This window comes from Hemicordylus capensis, chromosome 4 (genome assembly GCF_027244095.1).
Source record: "Hemicordylus capensis ecotype Gifberg chromosome 4, rHemCap1.1.pri, whole genome shotgun sequence".
Lineage (NCBI taxonomy): Eukaryota > Metazoa > Chordata > Lepidosauria > Squamata > Cordylidae > Hemicordylus > Hemicordylus capensis.
The window spans coordinates 83,124,315-83,152,067 of NC_069660.1; the positions used below are offsets into that span (position 1 = coordinate 83,124,315).

General features: G+C 46.0%; 1 protein-coding gene across 12 annotated transcripts in view; it reads left to right on the plus strand.

The window, feature by feature from the left end:
* Nucleotides 1-27,753, plus strand: part of ST3GAL3 (ST3 beta-galactoside alpha-2,3-sialyltransferase 3) — a 341,725-nt gene that overhangs the window by 227,643 nt on the left and 86,329 nt on the right. For 11 of the 12 annotated variants that reach the window (XM_053249782.1, XM_053249779.1, XM_053249783.1 and 8 more), the window contains one exon: nt 732-918. In XM_053249782.1, the coding sequence (XP_053105757.1) occupies nt 732-918 (187 nt within the window). Of the gene's footprint in view, nt 1-731; nt 919-9,163; nt 9,818-27,753 lie in introns of those variants that run through there. The other variant, XM_053249790.1, reaches the window with a different exon arrangement.

A 27,753-nucleotide genomic window follows, 5' to 3' on the forward strand; every position in this document is an offset into this window, starting at 1 on the left:
CACTTTGAAAAAGATGTCTATTTATCCAGGAGCAGGGTATTGCTAGCCATTACAGGAGAAAGGAAGAAAGAGAGAGAGAGGGATGTTGCTACTGTTTTTGGCAAAGGCCAATCACCTGCTGTAATGTTGATTCGGACCCAAGCGGTAGACTCAAGAAATAGTGTGAACTCGGAATCTTTGTTGTTTGGTCAAATCCAATTTGTCTGTCACTTTACACGCAGTGGATGACTATTTACAGTAAGTCCAGCAGTTAAATCATCCACTTTCTGAGCAGATGCAGCCAGTTCCGTTTTACTTAGAACAGTTATGAGCTTTCCAGCTTTTATTAGTTTATTTTGACTGAATGGTCCTCAAGGTGACTTACAGACAAGAAACTAACAAGACACATGCACAGCTTAACACCTTTAGCCCTCTGGCTGGTGATAGAGGCCAGAAGCTGCTTTCTTTTGCTTCTGCCACCCCCAGGAAACTGGCAGTTGCAGCAGAATTCTTTTCTGGCAGGCAGTGAGGAAGCAGGCTCCCTGCAGCATCTCTCCCCTGAGAGGCATGGAGGATGCAATCTTTCATTGTGATCCTGAGCTCTAGCCAATGGTGGAGGCTTCTCACCATTTCCTCATGTCTGAGTGGTGCCTGTTTCTTTTAAAGTTTTTGACCTGTATATTTGCTGCCATTCCAAATTGAATTCTGGTATAAATGCAACTCATAGACCAACTTGTCTGGTCTTCCCGCAGGCTGAACTCTGCTCCAGTGAAAGGCTTTGAAAAGGATGTTGGTGGTAAGACAACCATGCGCATAACATACCCGGAAGGGGCCATCCAGAAACCAGAGCAGTATGAAAAAGATTCCTTGTTTGTGCTGGCAGGATTCAAGTGGCAGGATTTCAAGTGGCTGAAGTATATTGTTTACAAGGAAAAAGTGGTAAGTTGGGTGACTCTGTGGAGTGGGATTTCTATTTTTTTCAGGATTATTTGCTTGAAGGCAGGATTTGCTTCCCAGTGCTGTGCTTATGAGTCTTGCACATCCATTTGTGGAGTTTGTCTGTTGCATCTGTGATAATACTTAGCATTTGTGTAGCACTTTTTGATTGCGCAAAGCACTTCACATGTACTTAGAAACGTAGGTAGTTGCCATATACTGAGTTAGACCATTGGTCTATTTAGCTCAGTATTGTCTTCACAGACTGGCAGCGGCTTCTCCAAGGTTGCAGGCAGGAATCTCTCTCAGCCCTATCTTGGAGAAGCCAGGGAGGGAACTTGGAACCTTCTGCTCTTCCCAGAGTGGTGGCTCCATCCCCTGAGGGGAATATCTTAAAGTGCTCACACTTCTAGTCTCCCATTCTTATGCAACCAGGGTGGACCCTGCTTAGCTAAGGGGACATGTCAGCTTGCTACCACAAGACCAGCTATCCTGATATAATCCTTAGGGCAGGGGTAGACCGCATTTGGCTCTCCAGCGGTTGCTGCCTACAACTCCCATCATCCCCAATCACCCACATTTTATTTTGCCTGGGGTTGACAATGCTCTCTCCAACAACAGCTGGAGAGTCAAAGCTGCCTACCCCTGCTTTAGGGAGTGGCTTGCTTGAGGCCACCTAATGATTGCATGGAAGATGTGAGATTCTAACCTGGGAAGCAGGCCTGTAGCCAGCTGGTGACATAGTGTGTACCTGCCACACCAAAACATTCTCTTTCCTCCCCAGCCTCACTGACTCTTTTCACAGAACATTTTATAACCGGCCTCCCCTGACTCCTGCAGTCGCCCCCCCCCCCAAAAAAAAACACACCCAAGGCTGGCTACAGGCCTGCTGGGAAGGCATTGAAGCTATTCTCACGACCAGCAAAAACAGGGCTTGAGGTCTGAAGGCGGGGTTAGCACTCCCGTGTGAAACCTCAGCAAGCCCTCAAACAGGGCTCTGTCAAACCAGGGTCACCCAGTTCCCAGCCCCACCTCTAATCCCAGGTTTAGCAAGCAGAGGAGGTTGCCTACCCCCTCCCAGTGCTCGAGGATGCTGCTCAAGGCCCTCCTCCTCCTCTTCACAGAGCTACCATAGAGCCTGGATACCAGAGTGCCCTGCAAAGCAAGCAGAATGCTTGGGGAAAGCCTGCCCAGCAAAAGCACTGAGCAGCATTCACTCCAAGTGGCAGGCACCTTGCAAATGAGCTCAAGGGAAAATAGGAACATATTCCTTCCCTGTGCCATCCTTATGAGAGAGCAGCAGCCCCATCACCTGTGCAGACCATGGAGCTACTCGCCGGTTCCTTCATCCCACTGCTGTCCCAGAGTTGATACCCTCTACCCTCCAAGGCAAGGGCAACAGCCCCCTTGCCCTTTCCAGGTGGAAACTGCACAGGTGATGGGGCTGCTGCTCTCCTCTTCCTGGCGCCAGCGGGTGGGGGGAGGGAGTGCATGCTTGTCCCACTATATGGTAAGAAGAAGCCTGCAGTAGTGCGGCAGCATCAGGGGAGAGAGCAGCTTCCATGGGGAGAAGGGCTTCCATTGGTGGGGACCTACCAGTGCTCCCTTCCCAGAGGCAACAGGGCCAGTGCACACAGCAAAGAGTGTTCTTTGCCAGTGGGTGACATTTTAGCACAAAAAGGCACAGGAGCTCAAGGCAGCAGCCTTGCAGATGTTTAGCCTTGGGCAGTGCTCTCTGCACACGCTCTGAAGCACTGTAATCCACGTGAGCTTCTCCTTTGAGGAAAGATGCTGGGGCCCCAAGTCACCCCTCTCCCACTGCACAGGGTGAGGTGCAGAGACACTGCCACCTGCTCCTTGGCTGCAACCTCTTGGAACACAGCCGCCACCCTTGCCTGAGAGGAGGTGGGGTGGCTGGACAGTGAAGCCTGGCCTGGTGGCCTTCGGTTGGAGGACAGGCATGACTGCAGGGTGCTGCTGCAGGACGGCATGGCAGGGTGAGATTTGTGGAGAGATCAGGCTGCTGCTTCTCAAGGGAGGAGGTGCAGTCCCGGTGCGAGATCCCTGGGAAGAAAGGGGATTCCAAGTCCCTCAAATAAATGGGTGGAGTGCAGAAGGATGGGGGGGGGGAGAGAGAGAGAGAATCACTGGCAATGGAGTCGGGAGGCAAGGGGAGAGGACGATGTGAGTGTGGAGGAACTGCTTGCTCACTCGCCTGCACATTCTCCCGTCCACACACCTCCTCCCCACTGCTGGCCTGATCACACCTTCCCCGTCACTCGCCTGCTTGCTCAACCTCGCTCACTTGCCCGCTCCCTGCCCCCCCTCCCCCTCCCCCGGCCCCAGCCCCAAACTTGTGTCCCTCATTCTGGCAATGAAGTTTTGGCAACACTACGGGAGAGTGTGACAGGATGCTGGCTAGGACAGCCTCACCTCCCTTGGCTCCGGCTATGAAGCACCCGCTGCCACTTCTGTCCATTGGGCTGCTGGGGCAGCCCCTCCTTCCTTGCCAGTTGCACAGTGCCGGCTGCTTTACCTCCAAGGCAGGCTGCACTGAGGAGGCAAAAGCACGGATCCATTGCAGCTGGCACGGGCCCCCTACCCAGCTGCTGCTGCTCCCCACTTCAGCAACATCCCATTGCAGCCTGCCCAGACTGTAAGGCAGAGTTGCATGAGGGGAAAGGGATGGGGATGACACTGGGCTTGGGGCCTGGGTGTGCGCCCACTTGCCTCATGCCCCCCCTTAGCTCCCTCCTGGCCAGTAGATGGGTGTGTGTGAGTGGGTGAGTGTGCAGATGTTCCCCATCACCTGCCCTCCCAGAGGTGCTCTTACTCCTGGACCACTCCCGGCCTGTGGCCTCCAGGGGGCCTTGAAAGGCCCAGGATGGGGGGGGGCTCCCACTGCTGGGGGGGGGCCCTCGCCACAGCGAGGCTGAACCACTGCTCTTTGCAAGTATTCTAGTTGCCAAGTATACCCTTCACAGGTATGCCCCCTTGAGCCCCACAGGCCAGCTTGTAAATTGGGGTTTCAAGCCAGGCTTGGTCTGACTCGAACTCGGACCGGCTTCTCTCTGCATTCAAGCACAAGCTGAGCCAGCTCCTACTGAAGCCTGCTACAGCAAGAGAAGGGGGTGGTGGCACCAGTTGCAAGGAAGGCAGGTACACACTCCCTGTTGCCTGCCCGCCCTACGGCGGCCAGGGGAGCAACCAGAGTGGAGTGGTGAGGGACACACATCATTGCCCTTGCCACCAGCCCTGGGTGACCATTTGCCCAGCTTTAATGGGTAGGGTGGCTCAGCCCTGCATGCCTACTGAGCAAACAGACGGGAAGATGAGGGGAGTGTGTCTTGTGCCTGGGCTATTCAGGAATCCAGCAACTGCCTTCACCGGGAGTGTTGTGGGAGTGTGATTTGGAACCAGGCAGGGGGCATCTGCCATGTCCCTCCTGGTGTGTGTGTGTGTGTGTGTGTGTGTGTGTGTTTGTTTTCATGTTGGCTCTTCCTTTGGGGCTGGCTGGCAGTGGCAGCTGCTCTCTTTTCTCTTTCCATCTCTGTCTTGTGAGCAGGACATTTGGGGCATCAGGACAAAGTTCAATGTCTTTGCCAGTGCTGGGGGTGCCAGGAAAGGGTTAATTGCAGGCTACCAATCAGGGAGCTGCAAAGTGGGACTGCAGCTTGGGGCCCTCTGAGTGGTCTCCTTGGGTCACATGATCCCCCCTGGCCACTCAGGGGGCTGCTGCTGCCCGGGGCGGGGCTGGAGGACCAACATTGCAAGCTGTGGCTGCCTGCCTTGAAGGAAACCCTGTAATATTGATCGTCAGTCTCTCATGTTCCCTGCCGAGGCTTCACCAAATGTTTATGTGTTTGCTGTGAGGCTTGAAATAGGGTTATGGCTGTATGCAGGAGGTTACCCTGTTTTCTGCTCGTGTGAATAGCTTCATTATTTTGCAGCTTAGTCTCTTAAACTCTACACTACTCTAGCTCCCAATGTTTTGTTAATTATAACAAAATGGTGTTAAGAGTACCAGCTTAATCCCAAAATAATGTGGTAATGTATGCCCAAATATAGGTTTTCAAGACATATAAAAAATAAACAATGATAGGGCGAGAAGACCAGCCTATGAAGAGATACCAGGTAGCATCTGGTTATAGGAGAGAGTGGATAAAGAGAAGTTTTTATCCCTCTTTCACATCACTAGAACCAGGGGTCATTCCATGAAACCCATTGCCAGGAAATTTAGGACAGACAAAAAGAAGTACTTTTTTTACCCAGTGCATAATTAATCTATGGAATTCTCTGCGGCAGGATGTGGTGATAGCCAGCTTGGATGGCTTTAAAAAGGGCTTAGACAAATTCATGGAGGACAAGTCTATCAATGGCTACTAGTCTTGATGGCTATAGGTTGCCTCCAACTTCAAAGGTAGGATGCCTCTGAATATTAGTTGTAGGGCAGCAGCAACAGGAGAGGGGGCATGCCTTCATCTCTTGCTTGTGGGCTTCCCAGAGACATCAGGTGGCCCATTGTGGAAAACAAGATGCCAGACTAGTTAGAGCTTGGGCCTGATCCAGCAAGACTTTTCTTATGTTTGTATTGATATAAATAAGATTGATTAATTAATCTGATAGCTGTGACTCATACATTCAAACTAGATGAAAGAATAATTTTCCAGGACTTGGCTAGTCCAAGCAGAAGCACTCCGAATCCCAACAGAAAACTGTACATAGATAGCAAGTAAATTCCACAGAGGGTTTTAATTAGTGTCTAAAGAGGAAAGCAATTCCACAGGCTCTTGTGTTTATTCATGTTTTTGGTGTTACTTGCATGTTTCATTCTGTTCTCTGTTGCTTGATACATGCACTGTATGGTGCACATGGAATTACCTAATCCATGGTATTTAAAAGCAAGCAGCTGAAAGATGCTTCAAAAACCACAGAATCTGCCAGGTTCAGCTTCTGAAATAACTAGGCTAACCTTGAGAGCACAACTCTGATTTATGCAATCTAGTGGATTGGATTCCAAAATAATGTCCTACCTCAGAGGAATGATTTCATCTGCAGAGAGCTCACCTTGAGCATCTGGTTTATGTTGGTAAAGGAGCCAAGTGAGGGCAAAGGTTTCCTTGGAAATAAACTGCTTCCGGGCATTTTCCTCTCTCAAAAATAACCTCATACCTACTTTTACCAATAGTCTGAGTAACGATTACCAAAACGAGCAGCTTATGTAGCAAGTGCCTGCGGCTTCAGGAAGCTGTCTTTAGTTGTGAAAGTCTGGTGGTGAGTGAGCACCTGCCTGCAAGTGCAGCCACGTTCAAGAGTCTGCTTATTGCAGAGGCGTGGCTGACACACACTGCATGTTGGAGGTCAAATAGGGTGCAGCTGTCCTTCAGCAAGGGACTAGGAGAATGCTTTCTTCCTCACCTTATGCAGACATCACTTGGTTAAACAACTTGCCTTGGAGATCCAAGTAATCTGTATACTTTTGAAAAGTAAAACAAACTTTCTTCTCCCAGCACATCTTACTGTAGAGGGCTCCAGTGGCACCTGTGGAGGAAAGGGTGGAAGAACCTGTGAGCCTCTTGCACAGCACACACCTTCATGATTATTTCATTTGAAATGTCTTTTGTCAGTGTTTGGGTTTTCTGTTATTTTTTTAAGGTCAAATTTGAATGGAGAATGTTCCTTGTATTGCATTGGATCCTCTTTGCTTTTTCTGTTCTATATAGTCATATCTGATGAGGTCTCTTGAGGATCATAGACACCACTAAATATCGCTAGTGATAAATCTTTTTTTCTTTGTCTCATATTTTATGTAAATTCTCCTTGCTTCCTCTGATGAAAACATTATGGAATTACCAGTGTCAGTAGTATATACCTCAAGTGGCAACTAATTCCTCTAGGTTGTGTAATTATACTTGTGGTGTTACCTAATTAGTTGTTTTTATTTTAGTCACATACATGAATCTCTTGCTGCCACCTGGGAAGAGCAAGCACGCTACATAGTCTCGCCACCCAAATCAATGAGCGATCCAAATAGGCTAAAATTAATCCTCTTAACCCTGCACCAAAGAGGAAATAGATGCTTTAGACACTTAAGAATGAGTCACAGCCACAAGGTAAGCAAGAGGAGAGAAAAGGGAGAGGCAGCTGTCATGCTACTCTCTCTAGAAGGTTGTATATACACAGGGACTGGAACTGAAATTCCCCTTTATTTCCCCCACCTTGTGGTAAATAGAGATGTCTACAGAACTATTTGGCACTCCATTCTAGGCGTGCCAAATCTATTCTGGCAACTGTCGTTTGAACAGGTTCAGAGGGGGTCACTTTAAGGGGCAGGGAGGCATGCTGCAGCCCCGCACACCCACTTTTTGGAAGAGCGTTGGTGGGGGGAAAGTGGCGGGGTGGGGGCTGGCAGGGAGGCTGCGCCTTTCCTGCCCCTTAAAGCAACCCTCCCACCCTCCTGGGAGTGCACAGAACCAGTTCCGTAAACATCCCTAGTTGCAGAGTGAGGTGGCTTTCCTGAACAAACCAAGAGGCATGTATAGGGAGGAGTGACAGTATGTGTCTTGGGAGAGGGGAATAGCTCTCTAATCCTGGGAACACCACTGGTTCCCAACCAGGGTTCCTCCAGATGTTGCTGAACTACAACTCCCCCATCATCACCAGCTAGAATTTATTGTGGCTAGGAATGCTGGGAGTTGTAGTTCAGCAACATCTGGAGAAACCCTAGTTATTATTATTATTATTTTACATTTATATCCCGCTCTTCCTCCAAGGAGCCCAGAGCGGTATACTACATACTTGAGTTTCTCTTTCACAACAACCCTGTGAAGTAGGTTAGGCTGAGAGAGAAGTGACTGGCCCAGAGTCACCCAGCTAGTTTCATGGCTGAATGGGGATTTGAACTCGGGTCTCCCCAGTCCTAGTCCAGCACTCTAACCACTACACCACGCTGGCTCTCTAGTTAGGAACCACTGCTCTAAACTTCAGTTTAGACCAGTTCACAGTACTGCCTTTAGAAGCCCCACTGGGTCACACAAGCTTTTGGAGGTGTACTGCTTCTTGTTCAGACATTGTTTACCATACTGTCACTTAATTTTGTTCAGTTTTGTTCTGCATGATCTATGTGCTGTCTGCCATAGTTTATTTCTATATGTTGCACTCTTTCTTTTGCTCCCTAGAAGTGAGGCAATTGACCCAGTAACTTGCACTGAATATCTTAACCTTCTGCCCCATACAGAGGTGCGAGTTTAACTCATACTCTTAATTTCAGAGCTCTCTGACACGAGCTGAGTAATGTACATTGCTAAACAGTCCAATTTCTCTGAATCTCTTGCTTTCTTGTCACTTAAATTTGGTAACTGGCTTCTACTGATTGTGTGAGTTTATTCTGTCTGTTTAAAGCTCAGGGCTACAGCCATGGCAGACAGTTGGCCTCCTCTGGGGACATGTGAGCCTCTTTCTTTGAATTGGTAGCTTTAAAAAACACTGTAGCATTTTACTTAGGAACAGCTAAAAGGGTCATACCTGCTTTATTTGTTGTTGGCAAAGCAAGCTTTTTGGCATAAATTGCTTGTCCAGCATTTTGTTTGTAAGTTTCCTTAATGCTATAGCTTCACTGAACATTCAGAGATTGGAATGAAATTTGGTATGCATGTGTAGGGTGAATAAAAATCTTTTGAAAAATAATAATAATCATCATCTAATCTAAATTAAAACCTACCATGACTGTAGGCGGTAAGAGACCCTATTTGGAAATATTTGAAGAAATTATTTTGAGTAAGTAAAGAAAACTGTGGCAAATATAACCAGTGAACAATGTGTGGCCTAGTTTTCAGACAGAAGCAACAGTAAATCAATGTGTTCATGATTATAGCAAACAATTAGGCCAAATTCAGACATAACACAGAACCCTTCCGCTCCCTCCAGCACTTACCTGTCCGAATTCAGATGTAAGTGCTGGCCTGCTCTGTGAGACTGCAGAAAGGAGAGGGAACTGGCTGCCCGGTTTTCTCCTTTGATTGATGGCCAGCCACAGCAGCCAATCAGGACAGAGAAGGAGCAACTTCCTTCCCTCTATTCCGGTCCCTGGGAAGGTTGCCTCCATTACTGGATTTGGATGTAAGATTGCAAACTGGAGGCCCAAGCAATTAATCTCATATCAAACTGAGGGTTCATATTGGAATTTGATGAGTGAACCCTCAGGTTGAGTTAGGGTCTGAACCTTGGTTTTCCACATTTGGACATTCAGGTTTGGAGACCTCTGGTTGCTCTGCCTCCAGTTACCCGTTATGTCTTTAGAGAGTGCCTTCTTGGGTATGATCCCCATCACTCGTTGAGGTTCATCTGAAGAGGTTCGTCTCCAGTTACCACCGGTAAGTCTGGTGGTGACTCGGAACCTGGCCTTTTCTGTAGCTGCTCCTGGTCTGTGGAATGCACTCCCAGCAGTTATCCGCAGTTTAGGCTCGCTGTCGGCCTTTAAGAGAGCCCTAAAAACTTATTTGTTTGGCCTGGCTTTCCAAGGCTAGTAAAGTGGTGTTGTTTTTTAAAGGTATTTTAATTGGTTTTAAATGGTTTTAATAGTTTTTGAATTGTTTTTATATTGTTTTTAGCACTGTGTTTTCAATTGTGTGTTTTTATATTCTTTTAAAAGTTGTACACCGCCCAGAGCCTCTGGATGGGGCGGTTTATAAATGTAATTAATAATAATAATAATAATAACAACAAAAAGCAGCTTTACTGGGAACAGCCTATATTCTGCGACGATATCTATAACAATTGACAATAAAATTCAGCCATCCCAGGTCCTTGGGAAGGACTCGATGTCTGGATAAAGCAAACCAGTCAATAACACCTGTCTGACTGTGTAAACAAGAAATAATAATAATAAAAAATAATGTCCAAATCCGGCTTTAGTGTGCACTATGATTTGGGGAGTATCTACATGAGAGAATTTGTTTATTTAAATCTATAATATTAATGTTTTTCTGGAAGACTTCAAATCAACACATCCCATTTCCCCCCAGCCCCAAGTTTGCATAATAGTTTAAATGCAGCACCTGTTTTCAAACAGGGAAGAAATGCAAAATACAATAGAACATCTCCCAGAAACAGGGAGGCATTGGAATGAGTGTTGGCATTCATAAATGCGGGACACTAATCTGTGTTTGAAGTATGAGCCTCAGATATATCACTCTTTTTAGCTGAGACCACACAATGAAAGCTGGTGTGCATGTTCAAGACAATATGCTGTATTCCAACTCTGAACTCCCACTTTAACCCCCTTAAAGATTTTTAAGGTGGTGAAGGGATTGCAAAACAGGTTGTAATGTGGCTGCTGAAGAACAGAGGATGCCTAAAATCTTAATCTCACTATATGGCACATCTTAATCTTTCCAGGCTTCCGACTCTGTAGTTCACAGTCAAATCATTTATTAGTTACATTTTTATCCTGCTTTCTTCCAAGAAGTTCAGGGCAACATACATGGTCTGCCAGCATTTAATCCTCACAACAGCCCTGCAAGGTAGGTTAGGCTGAGCATAAGTGACTGGCCAGGAGCTGATCAGTATTTATTTATTTGAAATATTTATATCCCACTCCTCCAGTAAACTACTGCTTGGGGTGGCTCACAACAATAAAACAGATAAAATGTAAAATAAAAGTAGTAAAATTAACCAGATTAAGTAAACAAGTTAAAAGACAGGCTAAAACCCACAATCAGTATTAAGTTTCAAATTATGAGTTATTTTAAAAGCTAAAAACTGAGAGTTCTAAAAACTTAAGAACCTACCAGATATAACCAAAGATGGAGCATTAAAAGCCTCTTTTAAAAGATGTGTTTTTAGTTGTTTTTTAAAAACACTGAGGGAGGGAGCATGGTGAAGCTCTTCAGGGAGGGCGTTCCAAAGCCGAGGGGCCACAACTGAAAAGGCCCTGTTTCTGGTCCCCGCCAACCGGATCTCTGTTAGTGGTGGGGCCATAAGTAGGGCTTGAGACAATGAGCATAGGGCCCTGGCAGGTTCATATGGGCAAATGCGGTACAACAGGTACTCCGGCCCCAAGCCGTTTGGAGCTTTAAAGGTCAAGACCAGCACCTTGAATCTAGCCCAGAAGCGTACCAGTAACCAATAAAGCTGCCACAGGATGGGTCTGATACTCATGAAGTGACTTGCAACCATGATCATCCTTGCAACAGCATTCTTGACCAGCTGAAGCTTCCGAATAGTCTTCAAGGGTAGCCCCACGTAGAGTGCATTACAGTAGTCTAATCTGAGTGTTACCAATGCATGAGTGATTGAGGTCAGGTCCAACTTCTCCAAGTAGGGTTGCAGCTGGCGTACCAGCTATAGTTGGTAAAAGGCACTTCCGCACACCGCCGCCACCTACACTTCCAAGGACAGTGTCAGGTCCAGAAGCACCCCCAACCTATAGACTCCGTATTTGTGGTCCCATCCAAGACCAGGTTTACCTCATTATTTGTTGTGAACCGCCCTGAGACCTTGGGTTAGGGCGGTATAAAAAATGTGCTGAATGAATGAATGAATGAATTATTCAGATGATCAGTTCTACCAACCCAGAGCACTTGCGTCTTATCTGGATTAAGTTTCAGCTTGTTTGCCCTCATCCAGTCCAGAGCAGCCTCCAAATCCCAGTTCAGAGCATCCACTGCCTCCCTGGTGTCTGCTGACTTAAAAGATAGGTAGAGCTGGGTGTCATTAGCATGCTGATGGCCCCGCAGCCCACACCCATGGATGACATCTCAGCATGGGGGACAGAATAAAGCCCTGTGGCACCTCATAGGCCAAAGGCCAAGGAGTGGAGCAGGCATCCCCCAACACCACCTTCTGAGTATGACCCTCCAGGTAGGAGCGGAGCCACCATATAACCATGCCCCCAAGGCCCAACCCAGAGGGACATCCCAGAAGTGATACCATGGTCAATGGTATCGAAAGCCGCTGAGAGGTCCAGGAGGATCAACAGAGTCACACTCCCTCTGTCTATCTCCTGGCATAGGTCATCCACCAGGGCGACCAAGGCAGTTTCCATAACATATCCAGGTTGGAAGCCAGACTGGAAAGGATCTAAGAAATCAGATTCATCCAGGACTGCCTGGAGCTGAGACGCCACAACATTCTCCAACACCTTGCCCAAGAAGAAGAGGTCTGAAACTGGTTGAAAGTTATTTAAGTCATGTGGGTCCAATGAGGACTTCTTTAGGAGGGGCCTAAAGACTTCCTCCTACAAGCAAGAGGGGACCACTCCCTGCTCTAGAGAGGCATTCACCACCCCTGCCACCCATGGACCCAGTCCCTCCCTAGAAGCCTTACCAACCATGAAGGGCAAGGGTGGAGAATGCACGTGGTAGGCCTCAGCCTTCCAAGCAGCCTGTCCACCTCCTCAGGCAATACAGTCTGAAAACCATCCAATATAACAAGACCAGACGGTGCATTGGCAACATCCAGTTCTGGTGCCGCAAAAATCTTAGCATCCAAGTCAGAATGGATACGAACAATTTTATATGCAAAATGTAACACAAATTAGTCACAGCAGTCTGCCGAGGATTCTGTTTTATGGTCTTTGAAGTCTTCACCTAGGAGGCCCCGAACCACTTAAAAAAGCTCCGCTGGACGACATTGAGCTGATGTTATGTTAATGGAAAAGTAGGATTTCTTCGCTGCCATCACCGCCATAGATCAGACCCTAATATGGGTTCTAGCCTGCTTTCGGTCACATACATTCTGAGTTTTCCGCCAACAACGCTCAAGCTGTCTACCAGGCTCCTTCATTGTCCGCAACTCACCTGTATGCCAGGGAGTCTCTTGGGATCAGCGGGTCGGGAGAGGACACCTAGGCACAACCACATCAATCGCTCGACCCATCTTCTCATACCAAAGGGAGAACAAGGCGTCAATAGGATTGTCCACTTTCTCAGCAGGAAACTCCCCCAGAGCAATCAGGAATCCACTAGGATCAATAAGCCTCCGAGGGTGGACAATCCTAACTGTTCTCCCACCCCTGCTGATGTGTATTGGGTCCACCCTCAGTTCAGTCTTCACCAGATAGTGACCCGTCCATGATAACGGTATCGAGGCCTCTGACCTGGACTATCCAGGGAGCACCACTGTCCACCATTGACCTAAAGACCAAGTCAAGCATATGGCCTGCCACATGTGTGGGACCAGAAATCAGTTGAGACAAGCCCATGGTCGTCATGGAGGACATGAAGCTGCACCAGACAAGGTGGCACTCATGGACGTTAAAGTTCCCCAAGACTAACAGCTGTGGGGTCCTCAATGCCACTTCCGAGACCACCTCAAGGAGCTCAACAGGGAGACTGTTAGTGGGGTGGGCGGTATACCAACAGAATCTCAACTCTGTCTTGTGATCCAATCACTACATGCAGGCTCTCGAACTGGTCAGAAAGGTGGACAGTGCATCTGGTGAGGGGGATGGTCTCCCAATGAACCAGGGCAACCCCACCTCCCCACCCACCCCACCTTGGCTGATGCTGCACCCGGAAACCTGGTCGGCACAATTGGGAGAGATTTACATCTTCTCCTTCATCCAACCAGGTCTCTGTAATGCATGCCAAATCCACATGCTCATCCAGAATAACCTCCTGGATGGCTGTGGTCTTTGCATTTATGGACCTGGCATTTAATAGCACCAGCTTCAAGCAAGGTGGTCTGCTGGGAGAGTTACTGGGGTCTTCTTGGATGGGAGAAGGACCAGAGGGTGTAATGGCTTTAATATAGACAGCGTGCCTTCCCCTCACCTGTCACGTCCTACTCCCACGGCCATATCGCCCTCTGCCAAGGACCATCTCATTCAGAAGGGCCTCTTCCAAAGTAACAAGCCCCTCCAAACACATATTATGAAGACTAACACCTGGGTAGCTTTAAGAGGGGTTTAGATAAATTCATGGAGGACAGGTCTATCAGTAGCTACTAGTCTGAGGGTTATAGGCCACCTCCAGCCTCAGAGGCCTCTAAATACCAGTTGTAGGGGAACAGCAATAGGAGAGAGGGCATGCCCTCATCTCTTGCCTGTGGGCTTCCCAGAGGCATCTGGTGGGCCAATGTGTGAAACAGGATGCTGGACTAGATGGGCCTTGGGCCTGGTCCAGCAGGGCTTTTCTTATGTTATGTTCTTAACCTGGAGGGAGGTATCGAGTGAGGTGCCACAGTCCTGTGCTGTTCAAAATTTTCATAAATGACTTGGAGGATGGTGTAGAGGGGAAGCTTATCAGATTTGCAGATGACATTAAGCTGGTGGTGGTATGGATGGGGGATAGCTAACAATTTAGAGGACAGAATTAGTGTTCTCTCTAACAGGGATTCCCAGATGTTATTGACTACAACTCCCAGAATCCCTAGCCAAAGGCCATTGCAACTGGGGATGCTGGGAGTTGTAGTGAATAACATCTGGGAATCCCTGTTAGAGGGAACACTAGACAGAATCAAGATCCATTCCAATCTGAACAGGCTCAGATTTTGGTCCAAAACCAACAAGATAAAATTCCAACAGAAACAAATGTAAAGCCTTGCCTTTTGGTTTTTAAAACAATGAATACATGTGCAGATACAGGATGGGGAAGACCTGGCTTGGCAGTAGTGCATGTGAAAGGGACCTAGGAGGACAACAAGCTGAACATGAGCCAGCAGTGTGATGTGGCTGCTAAAAAAGCTAATGCAATGTTAGGCTGCAATAACAGAGGCATAATGTCCAAATCCCCAGAAGTAATCGTTGCATTCTACTCAGTGTCGGTTAGACCTTATCCTCTCTAATAAAACGCTTGGTGTCCGTCCGTGGACGGACACCAAGTGTATGTCCGTGCCTCCCTGCCCTGTTCTGGGCATGCGCGAAGCAGGGCAAGGGAGACACAATCGCCGGCACCCGGCAGCCATCTTGGGCGGCCAGAAGCGGCCGCCCCGAAGAAGCCGGAGAAGCGGCGGCAGGGGAGAGTGACCGAGGCGGCGGCGGAGCCACTGCCACGGCCGAAAGAGACGGAGGCCGGGGGCGGAGCAGAGGCCATGTAACTTTAATTTTAAAAATTGCTCCTGCGGCCGACGCCGCCGACCGCCCACCCTCCCTCCCAGCTGCCGAGTCCCCCTTACCCTGGCCGACTGCTGTCGGCCGTAGACAGCCCTCAATTTAAGAGGCAGAGAGGAGCTCGCAAGCAGAGCTCCTCTCTGTGCAAAGCCTCTTGCCGAACTGCCGCTTTCAGCGCTTGCGTCCCTTGCGCCCAAAGCGGCAGTTCGGCAAGAGGCTTTGCACAGAGAGGAGCTCTGCTTGCGAGCTCCTCTCTGCCTCTTAAATTGAGGGCTGTCTACGGCCGACAGCAGTCGGCCAGGGTAAGGGGGACTCGGCAGCTGGGAGGGAGGGTGGGCGGTCGGCGGCGTCGGCCGCGGGAGCAATTTTTTTTTTAAGTTACATGGCCTCCGCTCCGCCCCCGGTCCCGGCCTCCGTCTCCCCGGCCTGGCGGGGGCAAGCGCCTGGGCCGATTTGGCCCTTAAAGGTAGGGGGGCGGACGGCGGAGGGAGGGGGAATGGCGGCGGGGGGGCCAGGAGCCCCGTTACTAGCGCCCGTTATTCAACGGGCCAACATTCACTTGTTTGGAATATTGTGGTCAGTTCTGGATACTGTATTTTAAGAAGGACAATGATAAACTGGTTTAAAGGAGGGCAACAAAGATATTGAAGGAAAACCAACATGTTAAAAACCAGCAGGAAGATTAGTTAAAGGATCTAGGTATATTTAGCCTGGAGGAGAGAAAACTAAGGGGAGATATAATAGCCATCTTCAAATATCTGAAGAGCTGCCACATAGAAGAAGAAGACTTGTTCTGTATTGTTCCTGAGGGCAGGACTGGAACCAATTGTAATGAAGCAGATTTAGACTAGGCATTAGAAAGAATCGCCTAACTGTAAAGACCGTTGGACCATGGAACAGTCGCCTTATGCAGTGGTGGGCTCCCCTTCACAGGAGGTTTTCAAACAGAGGCTGGGTGATCATCTGTCAGGGATGCTATCGGAGGGAATTGGACTGCATGAGGGTCGAACTAGACGATCTCCAAAGTCCCTTCCAGCTCTGACATTCTATGATTTTGTGAAGCTGGACAGTCAAGTCATGCCACTAGCCTCCTGTGTAATAGCAGTTGGTGTAGTTTCCTCACTTTAGCAAAGGAAAAAATCCTGCAAACCCATGAAGATTAAGCAAAGTTTGACATTTAGGGAGTGTGTTATTTTTGTTTTATAAGTCCACAATGTGTGTGTGTGTAAACGGAAGACAGGAATTTCCCTGCACCAACCACAGGAATGCACAAGCAGTTGAAGGTGGTATTTAAACACACACGCAACGAAACCCTAGACTCCTTCTTTAACACAGTAGTGCTACACCCAGTTCAGTGCACACCTTTTTGGCTTCCAAGTTACTTAACCCTGGGATGTTGCTGGAACAATTTCCTGGAGGAGTTTGCTGTGTGCTCTGCATTCACATTGAATCATTCCAGAGGTGCTTCTACAGATGCATGGGTAAATCAGCATGCATTTCTCATCAGTTGACCTTCCAGCTTGGCTTTGCATTGGCCATGTATAAATACTAATATGTTTTACATGTGGGTGTCGGGAAGGGATGAATTCTAGCAGCCTTCTCCCCTACTCTGCCCCCAAATAGACAAGAGTAGGTCCATAAGGCTATGGATACCTTTGGCAATGCTTGGGGCTGTGTGTTCTGTGGTATCCTCCTTTAGGAAGACAACTACTACTAGGAAAGGGAAAGGCGTTCAGAGTTGCTGTAGTGACACAGAATCGTGGTAACCATAGGTGATCGATTACATAGGAAATGTTGGATAGGACAGGGTGTGTTGCAGGGTGGCATGTTAAAATTAAGAACTGATATAAATCTTTCTGCTATCTATACATGCATCATCCATTGGGAGCTGATGTGGTTAACAGGCACTGAGGATTTTTCTGAGTCTGATATTCTTGAATTATATGCAGTCCTGGCCTCTGGGTTTTCTCTGAGGGCCAAGGATCTAAGTATCTATTCATGCCAGCATTACATAATAATGATCAATGATTTTATTTCTTTCCTCCCATACCTCTTTGCCCCCTTTCAGTGTTTGTCTTTCTCTCTCCTTTGTGTGTGCATGATCACATATGCATAATCTGCCAACTGATGACACTTCATGTATCTGATGTAGAGTACTATAGTCTGCAAAAGCTTATGCTTTAAAAGTGCTACAAGACTCCTTGTTTTCACAGTTCACAGTGTGGCTGGATAGGGAAAGCTGAAGGGTTAGTGCATATGTCTATGAAGATTAGATGTCCTCTTATCCCCTAAAATGGGCATATGTCTGCACTGGCTAACTGGTTTTTGTCCCTTCAAGTATCATTCAACATTTATTTTAAAGTTCTATTCATGACTGCCACTTTGCATGTTGAGGTCAGGGTCCTCTGCAGGTGAGGCTTTGTCCTGATGGCCCCTTTCTCCAGAGCTCCCTTGCAGGCATTGAAATGAGTATGGGATGAGAAGGGGGGACCGGCAGCAGCAGCATCTCCTCCTTATCCTCTGCCCGCTAAAGCGGAGGTGATGAAGTGGCATTTGGCATCTCACCCCACACATCCAAAGACCTTAGGCCATCCCTGAACATAATGGGGAGTGGGGAGTACCTCGAGAAAGAGCTAAAATGATACTTTTGTGCCCCAGACTCTTTAGATTGAAAACATCTATATTGATTCTGTTAGTTTAAGCCACAGGCCAGAAGCTAGCAGAGGATAGCAGTTCCTTTGTGACTTCTGGATGTCAGGTATGCTAAACCAGTGTGCCTAATGCTCAAAGAAGCCCAAGCACCCTTTGATTACTCAAAAAAGCCCAAGCACCTTTTGATTGAATTCTATCATCTCTTTCTTCTTCTTCTTTTTTTTGCATTTGGAATCATTTCTGAGGTGGGATGAGAAGAGAAGTAACTATGATGGGGAGGGCAGATACAAAACAATCCAGAATTTACCACCTTACCCACAAATGGTTTTCTGAGTCCCTCTTGATAGTAACCAGGTTGAAAAGCAAATTCCAGATGTTTGTATCTGTTGTTTGGGGATGGGAGTGGAGGGGTAGTATCCATGGAATTTTCCATTTCCAGCTTACTTTGCCTAGTTTCTGCTTTCATAATGTAACCTCTTTATTTGATGACAAATGCACTTCATTGTGAGAGTTTATTGCTCGCTGAAGGAAATAATTACTTCCTGCAAATAATTATATAAAAAATGAAGTCACAAGAACAGACTGGTTTTCTGGGAAGTGACTCAAGGGGATGAGGGTAAGGAAAGTGTTTGAAAAAAGCTCAGCAGCAGTACCTCTCTAGGCCTCTCCATTTGGCTTCTGATAAGGAAGAATGGGAAAGCATCTTCTGTCTGAGTCTACCTGGCACATGACTGCAAAGGAGTAGAGAAATTGGCAGTGCTGATATAATCCCCCACAAATTCTTGAGATATCTTTGTCTTTTTAACACCCTCTGCAGAGTCATTATTCTGTTCTGTCAGTTCAAGCATTCAAATCAGGGATGTCCTTTTCAGGCAATGTGCCTCCCCCCTCATCACCATCAGTTGCTCCACTCTGTTAAGTCAGTGTTGGCAAATGTATTCATGCCAAGAACAGGAAAACAGACAGTTCTAAGAATATAAGCTCCCATGTTGATGATGGAAATAGTATAAGTATGCTATAGAAGGCAGAAGGTGGAAACTCTCTAATTGAGAGGAAAGAGGGATACTGTAAGAAACTGGTTAATAACCAGGTATTCCATCTTCTAGTTGCCCTCCTGATTGTAGCATACGAATTCTTCCATGAATGGCTGCATCATGCCTTTCATGCAACTCAATACATGCTGCTGCCACACGCATCCCACCCCCCATCTCCTATGAGAAGAATCGTTAATGGTTTCTGGAAGAGGTATAAGAAAATTCAGATGTTTCTATCAGTGTTCCCTCTAACAGGGATTCCCAGATGTTGTTGACTACAATTCCCAGAATCCCCAGATAAAATGGCTTTTGCTTGGGGTTTATGGGATTTGTAGTCAACATCTGGGAATCCCTGTTAGAGGGAACACTGGTTTCTATCCATGTTTAGATTCCTTTGATCTAAACTCCAATAAATAAAATACATTTTGCCTCCCAAGTCCATTCTACAAGCTACTGTTGTTTTTTGCTATGCTATATGAGATGTCCTTGGTTTGTGCCCTTCCTATACATTGGGGTAGTGGCTGTGATAAAAATGCAATTGTGTTGTGGTATCCTTGGAAAGGACAGATAGACAAAATAGACATAAAAAGGTAGCCTGCTCCTTGATCCACAGGATGGGTTACTGTGATGGGACCTTTTCCTTGATAGTCTTTGTGATTTATATCAATATCTTGTTTTCTATCCCATCCCCCTTATGAATGCCATTTGGAGGCACATGCCCTGGCCATATAAATTTAACTGAGGTGTCAGACTAAAGCAATGAGTGTATTAAGTGTTGGGGAAGATTGTAATTTTGTTCCCAAAAGGTCACAAAAACTTACAAGGACAAAATTTGAGGAAAAGTACAAATTGAGTAAATTTCAGGAAAAGTGAAAATTGAGTCTGCAAATCCTACTTAAGCATTTGCTGAAATGCTGTGATAAAATGGAAGCTGTTCTGCTTTGCTTGATCTTCTGGTTCCTGAACTACTAGCTATTGAATTGAATCAGCTCCCATGAACACAACAATAGCCTGACTTCTAAAAAGATTGTTCTTCTAAATGTAAGACAAGGATGTACTTTATGCTAACGGAAATGTTCAGGCTTTATCTCTGGCCTCTCTTCCCATGATTTAGGTTCTGAATGGGCTCCAGGAAATGTGTGTTCTTTAATAGAGCCTGGCATTTGTTAACTGCCCTGCCTGTCTGCTTTTCTCACTCTAAAAAAGGACAGGTATCACCAACAGGAGTTTAACAACTTTTAGATTTTAGACAGACTTGAGCATCTGCCTCTAATTAGACTATTAGACACAATAGTGGCTGCCCCAGCAGAACACAGCTGCTGGGAGAATACCTTACTACCAGCTGCTAAAGCCTGCAGGGGTTAGTGACTATGGAGCCAGCTACTTGTGGTTTGCAAAGTGGTAGAACTGGGCTTTGTAGCTAAGAAACAAGAAGCTGTTGAACAAAACCACAAAGCTTCAATTTGGGAACCCAAACACAAGCAGCAGGATGCTAGTATTTATGAGGAATTCAATGTGATTGAGTTGGAAGATGCCAACTAGAGTAGTACCAGATATTTGCCAGTTTAAATTTTGAGGGCCAAAATTAGAAACTTCAGCAGAGTAGGAATTTTCATCACAAAGATTTAGATTATATGAAATGTTGGGGGTGCGGGGTTCTATCTCTATTTCCTCTGGTGGCAGCTGCTTTCTCTGTTCCCTCTGTACTGCTGCATCCTGTTTTGTGATTTAGCCCCCTGGATTAGCCTAGCCAGCTGGAGAGCACATGATGTCACAATAGGTCTGACGCAATGACATCTCCAGAGTCAATAAAGATCCATTTCAAATGGGCTATGGGGTGGAGACTGCCTTGGTCAGCTTGACGGATGATCTCCAATTGGCAATTGACAGAGGAAGTGTGACTCTGTTGGTCCTTTTGGATCTCTCAGCGGCTTTTGATACTATTGACCATAGTATCCTTCTGGAACGTCTGAGGGTGTTGGGGGTGGGAGGCACTGTTTTACATTGGTTCCGCTCCTACCTCTCGGATAGATTCCAGATGGTGTCGATTGGAGACTGTTGCTCTTCAAAATCTGAGCTTAAGTATGGTGTCCCTCAAGGCTCCGTACTTTCTCCGATGCTTTTAAACATCTACATGAAACCGCTGGGAGAGATCATCAGGGGATTTGGAGCTGGGTGTTACCAGTATGCTGATGACACCCAGATCTACTACTCCATGTCAACTTCAGGAGCTGGCATATCCTCCTTAAATGCCTGTCTGGAAGCAGTAATGGGCTGGATGAGGGAGAATAAACTGAAGCTGAATCCAGATAAGACAGAGGTACTTATTGTTCGGGGTCAGAACTCTAGAGACAATTTTGATCTGCCTGTTCTAGATGGGGTCACACTTCCCAAAAGGATCAGGTTCGCAGTCTGGGAGTACTTCTGGATTCACACCTCTCCCTGGTTTCTCAGGTTGAGGCGGTGGCCAGGGGTGCTTTCTATCAGCTCCGGCTGATATGCCAGCTGCGCCCGTTTCCCGAAATCAGTGACCTCAAAACTGTGGTACATCTGCTGGTAACCTCCAGACTTGACTTTTGTAATGCGCTCTACGTGGGGCTGCCTTTGTATGTAGTCTGTAAACTTCAGTTGGTTCAGAACGCGGCAGCCAGGTTGGTCTCTGGGTCATCTCGCAGAGACCATGTTACTCCTTTACTGATGGAGTTACACTGGCTGCCAATAGGTTTCTGGACAAAATACAAAGTGCTAGTTATAACTTACAAAGCCCTAAACGGCTTAAGCCCTGGGTACATAAGAGAGCGTCTTCTTCATTATGAGCCCCACCACCCATTGAGGTCATCTGAGGAGGTCCGTCTCCAGTTACCGCCAACTCATTTGGTGGTGACACAGAGACGGGCCTTCTTGGTCGCTGCCCTGAGATTGTGGAATGTGCTCCCTGCTGGGATGCGATCCTCCCCATCTCTGGCAATTTTCAAAAAACACCTGAAAACCCTTCTTTTCACACAAGCTTTCTCAGCTAAATTGTGGGGGGTTTAATTTCTGGTTTATTTTAAAATTCAAAACCCAATTTTGGGGTTTTTAATCACTGTAATTGTTTAATTGTTGTTTTAAAATGTTTTTAAATTGTTAATTGTTATCTTGTTTTTTAATTTGTTTTAGCTCTTTACTGTCTTAGTGGTGTGTTTTAATTGTAAACCACCCTGAGCCATTTTGGAAGGGCAGTATACAAATCAAATAAATAAAAATAAATAATAATAATGAATAAAATCACAGCAAATTAGATTTGATTCTATCACTGTGAGTGAATGAAAGCAAATGAACATTTTTGTAAGGAGTCTGAACAGTCACTTAAAGAGAATGTGTGTGTTTTGATACTGCCCAACATTACTATCCATTTTTTGGTTAATTTTTCAGCTCATTCTTAATATAGACATATCCCTGCTAATCAACAGGATATTTTCAGGTTTTGCAGAATGGCCTTGGATTGTAAACCTCCCTGAGATTTTATATAGGGTGGTATATAGATGTGAATGAATGAATGCTATGCTATATATTGTTTACCTCTGAATTTCTCTACTGTTCTAGAGCAGTGCATGGGCTGGGCTGGAGAGTTCCGTATCCTGTGTTACAGAAATAAATTGTGTGAAGTACTGCAGTATTAAGAAGAAGTTTTCAGGTCATTCTCCTCACATGAATATGCACACACTTTTGATGTATGAAGATTCTCGCACCGTGGCTCTGGCTTGCATGTAGATGTTGCTGGCAACAAGCAGGACAGTTAAGATAAACCTAGAAAACATTTGTATTTAGAAAACATCTTTTAATCTTTTCTTTCTTCCCATCGGCCTTTCTAAATTCAAACATTTCAAGGTTTGATTTTTGTGTTAGGGCAATAGCTTGAGCTTTTCAGTATTAAAGCAGTGCTATAAGGAGGCTTTTCTGGTGGTTAACATTTTGTTGGCACCAGAGAATTGTTTACACCCTTAAGCCATGTAAAACAAAGAGGTAGATTTAATCCAATTTGTAAATATTATATATTAAAGAACCCAAAACATTCCATACACTTCACAGGTTGCATTCAGAGCACTGTACTCTATGGTTTTTAGCCATGAATCTTGCTGTTCCTTCTGGTGATGAACTTGCAGCAGCTTGTTGCATTGTGGAATTGGCCGATATCCTTCCAATCATCACGGGTTTGTTGACAGCAAATCAACATTCCCAAACTTACTTGTTAAAAGAACTGCAGGGCATTTTTAGGAAATCCTATACACCCAACTTCAGATTGAATCTCTTCCTTAACAGTCTCATCTTTCCTTTCTCTAAACTACTGCTTAGGGGCTCATTACACGTGTAAGGCTCTTTCACATGATCAGGAGGGGGTGGTTTGGGGCTGGGAAGGGCTCTTGCCCTATTTAAGACAGAGCCTCCAGTCAACTCTGCAATCCCCACTCCCAGATGAACACTGCAACCATGTTCTCCATTGCTGCAACCAGGAGCTGGGGGCAGGGACGGCCTCTGAGCACTGGGGAAGCCTCCCTATTGTGCTCTGTGCTGCCAGGAGAAGGGAAAACCTCTTGATATCATCAGCTGCCCTCTGATCGACGGTGGCCTCAGCCCAATTCAAGCCATTTTGATCAAAGGAGCGTAGAGTGTGCTGTGCAGAATAGCACCTTCAGAGATGGTAGCCCCTTTAGCCACGGTACTCCATCACAAACATGGTGGGTGTTGCTGGGAGCTGAACCAGAAATCTGCCACATGATCAGCAAGCTACGATAGTGGGGCTCCTCTTTTTAACAAACTTGGGTTAAGAGCATTTTTAAGGACTTGGGTTTTCCTGCTGCCTCTGAGCTAGACTTGTAGGGTTCCCATGGGTTCTCACAACCAGGAATCCCTGGGTATGCTGCCTCTAAGCCCTACTTTCATGATCATGAGAACCAGCCCAAAGATTTTCCTACACAAATAACAATTTTTGTGTAGGAAACTTTATATAAGCCCCATCCCCTGGAGTTTTCCCAGACAGCAGGCTTTACCATGGGTTTTCTGTGAGGCTTTACTACGAGTTTGAAGTTGCCCCCCAAAACCGATGCAATAAGTGGATTTTTTTTTACCCTGTATGTAAATTGGGCTACACTCTAATGCGCAATGAAAAACCCAAATTGTGTGTGAAGTGCTCCCTGATAGCTCACAATGACTTCAGGGTAAATTTGGCCGATATGTGAATGCACACCTCCATTCTGGAGGAGATGCAAACTAAATGGTTAAAGTTTATTACCTTTGAAGCCATGAATGGCTTACGTCCAGGTTGCCTAAGGGAACGCCTTACAGTACAAGGTCCCCACCACTCATTGAGATCATCAGGAAGGGTCTGTCTTTGGGTGCCACCAGTCCTTCTGATGGCGACCTGGGATAGGGCCTTCTCTGTTGTTGCCCCTAGGTTGTGGAACACACTCCCTGTGGATATGAGGATTGTCTGCATTGGAAGCCTTCAGGAGAGCCATAAAGACCCATCTTTTTAGCCTGGCTTTTAATGATATTTTGTTTTAATGTTATCTCATTTTAATTGTAATTTTAATCTGCTTTTAATTGGTTTTTTATTTTAATTGTTTTTTTAATTTTAATAAAAACTGCCCTGAGGCACCTTTGGAAGGGCAGTATATAAATCAAATAAATAAATAAAATAAAAGCTGGGTGTGAAAAACTTCCTGCTCTGTATTTTGCTACCTCTACCTCTTGTAAGACTTGCTGACAGTTGGGACTTTCCACTGTGTATACATGTGTCAAGCAATAATCACACAGTTTCCTAAACAGTATTAATATCAATATAGAAAACCTATTTATTTATTTTGTCATTTCATTTATCCTTTTGTTTCTTCTGTGCAGCAGTTAGCTCTCCCAGCACCATAATTTGCCCTCCCTTTCTCAGACCCTTACAATCAAATCCTGGTAAATATTTTAAATAATAATAATACTGTTGCAAGTTGTGGCATGGAAATCTGTCATGTGTATTATGATGCATGACGTTTTGATACTAAAACTTTTATTGTTTCTTTTTCACAGCCCCATTTTCTTAATTGACACATTCATGTCCCCTATTCTCTTTAACACCTGTTTTGTTTTTACCATATATGCCATCTATCAACTGATGGTATAATGTTAACAGGAAGTGGTGACAAGTCTTTTTTAGTTCCACATAGTAGACATCTGTCCCTTGTGTCTGTACCTCATTTAGCAAGATTCACCAGTGTGTATGGTACAGGAGATGATACTGCTAATCACAAGCTTCCGTCTGCCAGTTTTCATTTTGAAGATGACTGTGTTGTCAGCTTTGATACATTTTATAAATTGTTTATCATAGAAAGCAGAAATTGCTGTTCTTCAACAACAACAACAAGTTTAGCAGAATGTCCAACTGGAGCAAACTGCTTAAAGTAGGAACAGGTTGGAATAATAAAGAAATAATTTGCTGAAACTCACTATACTTAAATGCAAAATGTATAGAGGTTCCCCTCCCTTGTTGTAGATAACTTCTTTTTAAAGTGACGTATTGAAAAGGCAAATAGAAAATAGCAAAATGAAATTGATTTGTTGCACTCTGGGGTCAAATACATAGAAAGCTATAAACAGTCCTTCCAATGTTTAATTGTAAACAATTGCTTACCATCCTTGCACTTGCTAACAGCCTGAGTGCCGATTAATCTGGAAGCAAAATAGACCAACCCAGATATAAGCTAGTAGTTTCTACCAGTGGCGGCTGATGGTTCCTGGAACTGGGGAAGCACTAGGCAGGGCAAGTGATGGTTGGAGCCACAGGTAGTGAGCTCCAACATCATCAGCTTTGACTCAGGCTGACCCATCTGGACCCATTTCAGACTAGTTGTCGGACAGGCTATGGGGTTGAGATGGCCTTGTTCAGCCTATTGGAATTAGGAATTGACAAGAACATAGGAACATAGGAAACTGCCATATACTGAGTCAGACCATTGGTCTATCTAGCTCAGTATTGTCTTCACAGACTGGCAGCGGCTTCTCCAAGGTTGCAGGCAGGAATCTCTCTCAGCCCTATCTTGGAGAAGCCAGGGAGGGAACTTGAAATCTTCTGCTCTTCCCAGAGCGGCTTCATCCCCTGAGGGGAATATCTTGCAGTGCTCACACATCAAGTCTCCCATTCATATGCAACCAGGGCAGACCCTGCTTATCTATGGGGAGAAGTCAAGCTTGCTATCACAAGACCAGCTCTCCCTCCTTACAAGACCAGCTCTCCTCCCTCCTCCTCCAGCTCTCCTCTCTCCTCACACAGGATGAGTGTGACTCCGTTGATCCTTTTGGATCTCTTGGTGGCTTTCTATACCATTGACCATGGTATCCTTTTAGAGCACCTGAAGAGATTAGGACTGAGAGGCACAGCTTTGCAGTGGTTCCGCTCCTACCTCTCAGGTAGGTTCCAGATGGTATCGCTTGGAGACTGTTGCTTTTCAAAACAAGAGCTCTGGTATGGAGTTCCACAAGGCTCCATACTGTCTACAATGCTTTTTAACATCTACATGAAACCACAGGGAGAGATCATCAGGGGATTTGGTGCAGGGTTTTATCAGTATGCTGACAACACCCAAATCTATTTCTCCATGTCAACTTCATCAAGAAATGGCTTAACTTCCCTAAATACCTGCCTCCAGGTAGTAATAAGCTGGATGAGGGAGAACAAGCTGAGGCTGAATCCAAGCAAGACAGAGGTACTCATTTTGGGAGGTCGAACTTAGGAAGTGGTTTAATTCTGCCTGTTCTGGGTGGGGTTGCACTTCCCCGGTAAGAGCTGGTACATAGTATGGGAGTAATTCTGGTCCCAAACCTCTCCCTTGTTTCTCAGGTTGAGGCAGTAGCCAAGAGTGCTTTCTATCAGCTTTGGCTGATTCACCAGCTACGTCCATTTCTGGAGATAAATGACCTTAAAACAGTGGTTCATATGCTGGAAAAATCCAGGATTGACTACAGCAATACGCTCTACGTTGGGCTGCCTTTGTACGTAGTTCACAATCTGTAGTTAGTACAAAATGCAGCAGCCAGGTTGGTCTCCGGGGCTGCCTGAAGAGATCATATCACACCCATTTTAAAAGAACTACACTGGCTGCCAATAAGTTTCCAGGCAAAATACAAAGTGCTGTTCATTATTTATTAGTCCAAACAAATACACTTCAGAAGATTACTGAATAGAATACAAGTAGTTAAAAGAAAAAGACTTTGATTGTCTGCCTGAGGAGTCAAATCAGCATGATGCCTTCTGATTGGTGCTCATGGTGTCTTAAGCTCTGCCCACCTTCTGAAACAAAGGCAAGCCTTGTAATTGGCTCCTGCTTCATTAATATTCAAATTTGAACTATTGGTGTCTATAACATTCTGGTACCATAGCCCACCCTAAGTGAGGCAGGGAAGAGGCACAGACAGGGAGGCAATCAGATAAATGGTTACAGAAGAAATACAGAGGAGGTTAAATGGCTGGTATAGATTTTCAGGTGGGCACCGCCCACTCTGCCCTCAGAGCCACCACTGTTTTCTACATATGCAAGGAATCCCCTAGGTATGCAGAATTATATTTGTAATTCAAAAGAAAAGATAAAAAATTTCAACCACAAAATAGCCCTGTGATATTTCATGTCCTACAAAATGTTAAAAGCCTTTATGCCAGGGTGCCAGTTGAATTATGTTTTTTTTTAATTAAAATGGAGGAGGACCTCCAGTGGGGGGTGAGAACCCAGCAGTGAAATATATTTTGCATTTATATCGATTAAAATAAGACATTCAATGACTTGCAAGCATTTTAAATAAAATTCACTTGCATAAGAGAGAAAATGGAGTAGAAGGAGAAAGTGAATTGGTCTGCTCAACCCCTAGCCAGGGGCGTAACTATGATCGGGCAAGGGGAGGCAGCTGTCTAGGGGCCCTGGCCCTCTGTGGCCCTAGGGGCCCTGGCCTCCTCCCTCCTCCCCACCCTTTTCCCTTGTCAGCTCCTCTTCCTTCCCCATCCATTGGCTGGCAGCACCCCACATGATAAAGAAAGGAAAGGCAGGCACATGATTGGGTGGGTCGGGTCAGCTTCCTGAACGCCGA